At 40.5% G+C, this 10,368-nt stretch overlaps 1 protein-coding gene across 5 annotated transcripts in view; it reads left to right on the top strand.

Moving 5' to 3' along the window:
- cdk19 (cyclin dependent kinase 19) overlaps positions 1 to 10,368 on the top strand; it is a 91,719-nt gene that overhangs the window by 26,197 nt on the left and 55,154 nt on the right. For 2 of the 5 annotated variants that reach the window (XM_030721375.1, XM_030721376.1), the window contains exons 1-2: positions 350 to 590; positions 6,733 to 6,808. In XM_030721375.1, coding sequence (XP_030577235.1) covers positions 463 to 590; positions 6,733 to 6,808 — 204 coding nt within the window. In that variant the 5' untranslated portion in view covers positions 350 to 462. Of the gene's footprint in view, positions 1 to 332; positions 591 to 1,309; positions 1,385 to 6,732; positions 6,809 to 10,368 lie in introns of those variants that run through there. The other 3 variants (XM_030721378.1, XM_030721379.1, XM_030721377.1) reach the window with 3 other exon arrangements.

The raw sequence follows: 10,368 nt of genomic DNA, 5'->3' as shown, positions 1-10,368 counted from the left end.
AATAACGTTATTATTATTATTATTATTATTATTATTATTATTATTATTATTATTATTATTATTATTATTACAGCAAGAATAAACCCACGGGGATCCGTTTGGTTCATTTACACTTTACGTGACGTTGAAAAGGTAACCTCAAACCACCGACAGCTGCATTTTTGAAGAGCGTTCATGAGTACGCGAAGTGCAACAAACAGCGGCGAGATACGCGGGTTGTAGTTTCCTGCACCTCGGCTGACGACGCGGCGAAACAGCGGCGCCTGCTCAAAAGAACTACCATACCCAGCGAGCCATGCGCGCCAATTAGAAACGTCAACGAGCCAGTGAACATTAAGCGGAGCAGACCAAAATCCCAAACAAGGAAATGGTGGGGGAATAAAACGACCAGATTATTTAATTAATGCATGTTATAATTAATATTTTATTTTATTGTAAATTAAGGCGTATTTATGGGTTAAAATGGATTACGACTTCAAAACAAAGCTGGCGGCCGAGAGAGAGAGAGTAGAAGATCTGTTCGAATATGAAGGTTGCAAAGTGGGTCGAGGCACCTACGGGCACGTTTATAAAGCTAAGCGCAAAGACGGGTAAGATAACCGTGAACGTTATTGTGTATGCTGATATAAAGCTAGAACCGCGGGATGCTTTTTCTGAACACACGCCTCGGTTATGAGCTTGAACGGGGCGTTCGGTTTGAACCTCCCCGAAGCGATAGCCCGTGTCTCTGTGTTTTTGTTTTCATGTAACGCACTCCCTCACTCACCAACGGTCCCCCCCTCCACCCCCTTCCCCTCCGTCCCCAACCCCACACCTCTCCTCCTCCTCCTCCCCCTCCCCAACCCCCCCCCCCCCCCCTCCAAACAACGCCGTAAAGCCGCGGAGCTGTTTGTTTTCTGACAAGTGTCTTGTTGGGGGTGGCAGCAAAGGTAGCTTGCTTTTTGAATGCACTGGAGGGCACTGGGATCGTCACTTCACGCGATAGTGACACCTCAGCTTCTTGTCTTGGCCCCCACTTTCAGCGCCGCGCAGTGCCAAACTTTTTTTTCCTCCCGCTCTCTGACACATATTGTTTTCGTTCTCCCATTTGCTCCTTACACTCACTGATAAGCATATGACAGCGTGTGATTGCGATGTATGTATCAGCAACAGGAAGGACAGATGTGTTCTCACATTTCTGCTCTACTGTGACAACGGTGTCACTGTTCCTTATTCAAACTGGCAAAATCCCAGTTCACAGTAACACTTTGCAGTGCACCGACTATTTCAATAGGACAAGTTTAATTTGTAAGATAGCCAAAAGGTTAATCACTCTGACCTGACAGCTTGGGAAGAAAATTACATTCAAGAAGAGCGCTTAACCAGGGGCACAGTGCATTAAGAGGTGATTTTTCTTCCCCTCCTTTTTTTGCTTTGTCATATATTTTTGTGCGTCAAAAGCTGAGATGTAGAAACTTAATTTTATGCAATAGATGGACTTACTGACCTTCTTATAGGAATCAGCCAGATTTGAATTTTGAATTTTTCTCATGTAGTACTCATTTTTTAAAATGTTGATACACTATATAGACAAAAATATTGGCCAAAACTTTTAATCTTTGAGTTGAAAGGGAGACAGTGGTGGTGTGTGTGTGTGTGGGGGGGGGGGGGGGGTCCCTTTAGCTAATCAGGACTCACGAGAGATCGTGAACCAAGCTGGCCCCTGGGCATTTACCCAGTTTGCCCATTGGATAATCTGGTCATGGGTACTGTGCTGGCATGCCATTGTTGTCCCCAGTCGATTTGTGAAATTTCTTACCTCTTAGAGAATACATGTCAGTTGTAAGTGGTGGTGTGTCAGTGTGGAAGCATTTAGGAACCGCATCAACCCACCACGTAATGTTACAGAGCGTTACAGACATCTCCCTGCACTCGTGTGGTGAGTGTTTTGCATTTAACAAAAACAAAAACCAGCCAATAAATTTAAAGAAGGATTTCACTGATTTTTGTCTGTATTACCATGATAATGCTACTGTGGAAGTAACCTACAGTATACAGGCAGGTCTAATAGTATTATTACAATTTTATAATCATTCTAGTACAATAAGATTCAGATTTACACAAGCTGTGATAGAAAGGCCTAATTGTAAGGTTGCCTTTACTATTAACCTTCACATACTTTGAGAATTGATGTATGTATACTATTGGCTGTTTTTCAGTATATCAGTGAAGATTGTGTACAATTATAACTGGCATGTAAAAGGCTGGCTTTAAATGACCCTTTTAAAATACTATTTCTAAGTTGTTACAACCAGCCAGTATGTGTATAAGTTGAAGCAGTACAGTATTATAATGTAATTTCAATTTGACTGATCCACATGAAGTGCTGTTTATTCTTCACTGTTGTTGATCTATTGAATTAAATCAAGGTGAGTCTCACAAGAACGTTGGTGGATGTGACTCTAGTTTAGCTAATGGAGTGTGTGGTGTAACAGAAGAAGAAAAAGATCCACTGGTACCGCATTAGTCAGCAGCCAAGTTCATGTAAAACTAAAATGGAATTGGTGCCTTCCAAAGTATAAAATCGTTTTGATTTGTCGCTGACATGCTGAATTGGAAAAGCAGTAGGCAGCATCTTGTTGTCTTCTCCACAGCGGCTGGATAATAGAGGTTTGATGTAAGGTCAAAAAGGGGAGCGCGGTCAGTTCATAGGCTGTCTTTTCTGCAGTAGTGATACCTGAGAGGCTGGGAGTAAACAGCTTCCTCGGTGGCATTATGGATTATTTGGTGTGTGCGCTTAATAAATTACAGAAGAAACGCAGTAACATGGCTGAAATATTCTGGATTATTATTATTCTTCATCGCTGTCTAATGCAGGTCATTGTGCACATAAGCCTTTGATGAAGAAAGAGAAGCTTATTAGTTGGATTTACTGACAAAAGAAATCATGATTCAACTAAAACACTAAACCATGTTGTTATTGATGTTTTCAAATCTATGGTCATAACAATGTAAATGCATCCAGATACAAAACTATAACTTCTAATGTTGTGGCTGCTCCTGTTCTGATAAAGTTGCTGCTGACAGCAGTTCAACTGAGAGTTGGATTGTACTCTCACAGGGTGCAGGCAAGGCCCTAAGGATACAGGACATCACAAATTCCCAGAGAAGTGAACCTGTTAATGCTTATTAAAGTGAAAACTGTGCCTCCTGTCCCCAGCACATAAAACGTTGCTCTTGAATTATCCCAGTTTTGCAGCTGAACATAAAGTAATCCATGATTTTTATTGATTGCTGGCTTCACAACTTAAGGTTAAGAAAAATGCAACTTAAGTAAGATAATACCAGCTGGAGGACAAAAGGACAAGCAAGCTCTGGTTGCCCCTCCTGTGCTTAAGCAATTAAGTTGTCTTTTGCCCCCCCCTTTTGTTGTGATTATGGACCACTGTTGGTGCTGATGTGGTGAAGTTATGGTGGATGTATGGATCGGCAAATCATTGAGGCTTCTTTTAACCATGACTGTTTGAACTTTTTGTCAGCCAAACATTTGCAATCCTGTGAGTCGTGTCCGTGGGTTGTGACACATGTCCTGTATGGCTGTTAAGAACAGAGGACTTGTTGGGACGATCTGCAGTGGGTGTACTGTGACAATGTTCCACAAAACGTTTAAGTCTTTCACAGCAGTTCAGGTCCAAAGTAAACTTTGTTCAGACATTACAAGTGCTGATTGTTTCTGGCGTATTATTATTATTTTAAGTGTAGAATCTGTGTGTAGACAGTCACCAGGGCATCTGCAGACCACACTGTTTCAAATTTGAGGAAGATTTGAACCCCGGAGACATGATGGCAGAGACAGACAACACTGCCACACACCAACATCACAAGATCTGGGTGCTGGCCTGAAGGGGTCTACAATGAGATTATAGGCCCTGTATAATGACAATAAAGGCATTCTATTCTATTCTATTCTATTCTATTTTAAGAGATAAACCTAGCGGATGTTGTAGGGCACTGTGTCACTGATTTGAAAAGGACTGAAAATCAGTGGTATGCTTCATAGAAACCAAAAAACCTCAGGCGTTTTTAAGAATATTAGTTCTGTTCATGGAAAAAAAAAATGGCTACAGTGCAAGAACTAGAGGGATAGAGCCTATCTCAGCTATCACAGGGCAAGGGGCAGGGTACACCCTGGACAGGTCACCAGCCTGTCGCATGGGCTCAGGAACACTTCCAGTCTACCATCCACAAATGCAGGTTAAAGCTCTAAGAAGAAGCCATACAGAACACGATCCGCTGTTTCCTCTGAGCTCGTTTCTTATGAACTGAGGCAAATTGTGAAATGTTAAATTCTTTTTTGGAAAACATGGATGCCGTCTCCTCTGTGCTAAAGAGGAGACATGTTTTCATGTTTTCAGCGCTCAGTTCAAAAGCCTGCATCTCTGACGGTATGGGGGTGCATTAGTGTCTATGGAATTGCACATCTGGAAAGGAACCATCACTGCTGAAAGCTATATACAGGTTTTAGAGCAACATATGCTCACTCGCACCCAGATGATGTCTTTTTCAGGGAGAGCCTTGCATATTTCAGCAAGATGATGCTAAACCACATACTGCGTCTATTACAACAGCATGTGGTAATAGGCACAGATCCAGGACTGTTGAGCAGCTAGAATCCTGTATGAGACAAGAATGGGACAATATTCCAGTCCCAAAAGTCCAGCAACGGGTCTCCTCAGTTCCCAGATGTTTACAGTGGTAAACGTGACCATGTCCCAGTGTTTTTTGAGATTTGTTGTAGCCATCAAATTCAAAGTGAGATAATATTTTTCATGAAATAGTAAAATGTATTACTTTAAATATTTTATATGTTTCCTGTGTTATATTATTCCTGTCAGATTTTCGCTTTTGTGGAAATATTTGAATTTTCTTGGGCTGTTTGGTTGAAAATTGTGCAATATTTGAGAAAATTCTTGAAACCTCAGCAAATTCTTCTAAACTCTTGAAATTTTGTGTTTGAACAATTAAAGAAAGATTTGATCAAATTGAATTTCTGCTACATCAATTTATTGCTATTTTTTCTTTTAATTGAACATTTTTACCATTTTATAGGCAGATCTGATTTTAACATCAGCTAACAGTCAAACAAAGATACCTCAACAGGTGTGATGGATCTCAGCCTGAGCGTAGCTACTGTGTAACAAATAACTGGGACTCTTTCTGTGACCGCTCAGCTGACTGAGGCCGTCCTCACCGTGCCTCTCTGGGTTGGGAATAACTGATAGTTCTGAATATTTCTTGAAGTTGCTGCTGTTGTGCCACATGCACATCAGCAAAGCCCTCCTGCTCCTGATGATGCATATATTTAGAAATCTCAGAGAAAAAAACTACAAACAGCCTCGTCAGTCAGTTAACGTGGATTACGCTGATTGATGCGTCTCATTAGTGACCTCTCGTATACAGCGCTAGAGCCACACACTCTTGATCAAGCATTTTTAGAATTTAATTTTAAATATCTTGACTAAATGGCATAAATACTCATTAGTTGCAGTTATTATTTTTGTTTCAAGTGAAGTCATGAATTTCACCTTGGACAGGAAAACTCAGTATAATAAAGCATGTCGAATATTTTAGCTAACATTCATAATTACTTCTGCAAACACAGAACTTCCCCACTGTGGTCACTACACCATTAATGTGTGTGTGGACTACAGTAGGCGCACACAGGAGTAATAAACATATTTGTTGATTATGTGTTTAAGAGGGCTTCCTTAATCTGCAAATAATCTGTTTCATCCTCTCAAAAATGGAGAAATTTTACAGAAACTCACAATTTGCAGCCTTATAGATTTGGGTTTGCAGTGTATGGATCCGTCTTTATGTGCTAAGTTTTGTGACTTTGTCCTGTTTTGCATTATGGAGTGGATAAACTGTTTTATTGAGTAAATTGACTATATTAATGTGCAGATTTTTTTTTATAGACTAAAAGATTAAATGTTTTGAGCTGTTTGAGCATCTGTGCAGCTCAATTAGTATTAGAGATGTGTGCCTGAGAGCTCCAGTTAATCCGTGACCATCTCCAATGCAAATTAGGCTGAAGAGTGTTTGATATTACCACCACGAGGACCTCTTTGATCCGTGCAGGCTGCTCGCTGAATGAAGTTGTTATTGGACACCACACCATCCACTGAGTGTATTTACATTTTAATCATACCTCTTTGCTTGTTTTAAACAGACTTATGAATCCTTTTAGCCCTTGTTTTCTCCACTGCGCTGTGTTCAGGCTGGGTTTCCTTAACCGGAACTCTGCTTATCTCAAATAATCAATATTTGTCTGCTGAAAGTGCTCGGCCCTGCAGGCTCACATTTCCCTTATTAACTAGTTTTCATGCACAAATGTGATACACGATGGCAAATGACTTGCAAAAAGAGGAAAACTGCCAACTGAGAGCTTTAGAAGTGTCAGTGTGTAGTTTGAGTTTTTGTCTCTGCATCAGGGGGGAGATTTCATTGAGGGCAATGATCCAGACCCAGGGAGCACTCCTGCAGGAAACTAATGGATCTTTGCTGCCAAAGGTTATCTCTAATAGCATGGATTCCTCTGTGGCAGTTGAACCACAGGGCTTTTTTATGCCCTCTGCTGTCCACATCCTCCTTCCAAAACACCTCCTTTATTAATCAAACCCTCAAAAACCAAAAGCCTTTTTGTTGGCCATCTGCTAATCTTGTTCCCATTTGCTCTTTTTCTCTCCACAGGAAAGATGAGAAGGAGTATGCACTGAAACAAATAGAAGGCACTGGAATATCAATGTCCGCCTGCAGGGAAATTGCTGTAAGTCACAGTTTTCATTATTAAGGCTGGTACTCCATAATCTCTTGACACCCACTAAGTCAGTGGTCAGTACAAGTTTAAGGGTTAAGGATGTTTTTGTTTTGGCCATATGCTAAATGGGCCAATTTTCAGAAACTAGAAGATGTTACATTTCACATGGAGCTGAATACATTCATTTTGGCAACACAGTTCCCAACTAGACATCCCCCTTTATGGAAGACAAAACTCCCATTAAAAAGGGATGGACCTTAACCTGACCCAAACCCTACCCCTAATCCTAAATGGGTTGCCAGCAACCTGGTGGATGTTAAGGTGACTTCAGTTGCTGCAGAGCCAAACATCTCTGAAACTCACAAAAGTTTTACTCAGTATTTTCCAAGTAGATTTTTTTTACACTGGATGTTTCTCTTAGTGTGATAATTAGAATAGCGAGTATCAGATTTTGTTGATGATGAAGAATTAATCCCTTAAGGGGAGTACAAACAGTAATAAATGCTAATCAATTTGGTCACAAAATGAAAACACATGCTGCTTTGTAGCTTCCCGTTTAGTTCCCCTACCAGGATCAGGTAGAACCTGTTACTAAAACATAGAGAGTCCAGAGTAAAGGTAGTAACGAGGCAACCTGCTACTGCTATCATTAAAACGAAGGCAGTATTGCATCACTTCTGTTGCATGAAATTTGGCAGAGCTTCATCTCAGGATATTCAGAATAGATTCAGTATGGTCAGTGCCACTTACAGATTTATTTAGGCTGAAGTAAAAAGTGTTTCTCATCCATAGAGCCCAACGTTGTTCATTTTGATCATTTCCTTTTGAAGTCGTTACCGCCTCAATTGGGGGATGTTTTTCAAGTGGAAATGAGAAAGGAATAGAATATAGCTGAAGTGGATAAATCATGTCTTTATCCTTTTATTTGATGCTGGCATTTCCTTGTGTTTAACTGCTCAGTGAAGTATAAAGGAATGTGCCCTTTACTCTTTATGCCTGTTTGTGGTGCTTCTCAGTCTTCTGTTTCCACAAATGTAATGCCTGTACAGATAAAATCCAGCATGAAGGAGATGAGAAGCCTTTTCTCTTCTCATAAGGAATCTCATAAGTACAACCTAATCTGCAAACTCTCAGTAATTAAAGAAAAGGGTTAAACAGCTCGGCACTGCTGCTGTAACCTTCACAGGACCTACTTTTATCACTGTATCTTGCACCTTATGAGACCTTGAGTCTTGAACTTTTGGTGACAGTTTTTTATACCTTAATGTAACTTGTACAATTTAAAAAAGCACAATTTATTTATATTATTATATACTTGAAATGTATTTTTACAGCTTACTTAAGGCTTTTCTTCTTATTTCTGCACCTGCAAATTAAAACCTTGCTGTGAAGTGACAGTGCTATCCTCTCCTCACTGCCATTCTAAGACACCTGCTGAATAATGTTTGTCAGAGTATAATAAATACTTTTTATTTCAACTCCACAATGAAAAAGTAAAATTAATATTTTACCTAATTTTTTGGGGGAAATTTGCCCAAACACAGACTCTGACACCGTACGTACACGAACATTTTAATGCTTAGGAACAATTAGGCAGTACATGTGTATATTGTAAGTGTATCTGTAGGAACTGTAATTGACTTTTTCTGCACCCCAGTTCCTGAGAGTGTATAATTTCTAAATGCTGTCATCTGGAAAAAACAAGCCAAGTTATTGTTAAAAATTCTGATTTAATTTTGTTACTAAATGCACACTGAGTTAAAAAATTCAAGAAACTCAAAAAGGGGACATGTTATGCTTTTCCTTATTTTCTGTAGTATACAGTAGTGAATACTCAGATGAAACATGGACAAAGTTTCAAATAATGAAGTCAATGTATGTACAAGTAATCTCTGCAAGCCTAAAGCTCAGGCTTCAGACAGTTTTTTTTTACTTTTGGTTCTGTATGATGCCAGTGAGAGTGGATCTCCCTAATATGGTCACATCAGACACAGCTGTGAGCACAGAGGCCTGTTGTTCAGAGCTTCTGTTTAAGAGGGGCAGCCCTTGAAAATTAATTCTAAGATTATTTATTGAAGTTTGCTCTCTTTGGTTAAACAGGATTATGATATCCTCTGGAAGTACACGTCACACTGCATCTAAAAATATGTGTATAATGTGTGTATGTTTAGAGTTGAGCGAGTTATCAGTCAGAGAAGGAATGCAATCTTCAGTCGTGGTGTGTGTGCGAGGGGTTAAGTACAGCTTCTATGAGCTGTGTGCTGCTGCTGCTGAATAGGACAAATAAGCAGGCCACACTGCAGGAGCTAACTTCCTGCTGCTTTGAGGCCACTGGCATGCACCTGTCCTCACATGATCATCATAATCACGATCAAAGCTCCACCGGAAAAACAGTGGAAAACCATCAGTGTTGCCTGTGAAAACTCAAAAGACACTCTTGTACCTTCATATCAAAATGTTTCCAGCGCAAGGTCAGATGGTGTACTCCCTGGTGCATCATGTGACCCATGTGGCAGTGCCAATCTCTCTGTCTGCAAAGTACGTTTACTGAATGACAAAAAGCTGTCACTTGGAGAGTTTAAGAACAGAACAGTGTTCACTCTGTAAGAGTGGCTTGGGTAGCCAGCCCTCACGCTTGGCTTTGTCAGGTTTGTGGAGGGGGAGGTGCTGTTGCTTGAGTCCAAGTCAGCGTGTCACTCAGCAAGTCCAGCTGATAGAGAAAGAATGTGGCCAGTCAGGCTGGTGGGGTATTATATAAAGATCTCTTGTTTCATGCAAGCATGCATAACATGGTCAGTCAGAGGGAGGCTGAACACCATATGGTGCAAACACAGTAAGTGACTCTGCACAAACATGTCCAGCAGTAATAACCAAACCCAGTTTAGTCTCGCAGTGTTTAAATTCACTCAACATGTTGGATGTTCTCAGTTCCTCTTTTTTGCCAGCGGATGTAGTGGGTGGCGCATAAAGAAAAGTGCTATTACGCAGCATTAAATGAAAGTGACCTGCTGAGGCAGTTGTGCAAACTGGTACAGAAAAGCTCAAAAAACCCCCAACTGATTTAAATTACAGGCAGTAGTATTACACTGAGCTTTTTTATTGGCTTGTAATCTTTAGTTCCTTTCCATTTTTGTGTCTCAGTTTTCAACGTGGAAAGGTTTTGCAGGATCTTCTGTGTATGCAGTTGGCTTCTGAAGTAGTGTGAGACAGCTTTCAAAAATAATAGTTCCTTTGCTCTGATACACTTGCAGTTAGTTTCTCATGGTAATCAGCAGATGGTCTCTCCTCATTCCCTTCACCCCTAACCAGCCATCTGATGGCTGCCTGAGCCTTGGTTCTGCTAGAGATTTTTTTTTCCTGTTAAAAGGGAGTTTTTCCTTCCCACTATCGCCAACTGCTTGCTCACAGGGGTTCACGTGATTGTTGGGGTTCCTTTCTAACATTGTAGGGTCTTTTCCTTACAAAATAAAGCACCTTGAGGGGACTGTTGTTGTGAATTGGCGCAATATAAGTAAAATTGAATTGAACTGGATGGTTCCCATCATTTTGGAGAATATCCTGCAGTAAGT

Source organism: Archocentrus centrarchus, chromosome 24, assembly GCF_007364275.1.
Source record: "Archocentrus centrarchus isolate MPI-CPG fArcCen1 chromosome 24, fArcCen1, whole genome shotgun sequence".
NCBI lineage: Eukaryota > Metazoa > Chordata > Actinopteri > Cichliformes > Cichlidae > Archocentrus > Archocentrus centrarchus.
This window is presented reverse-complemented; position numbering and strand designations above follow the sequence as displayed.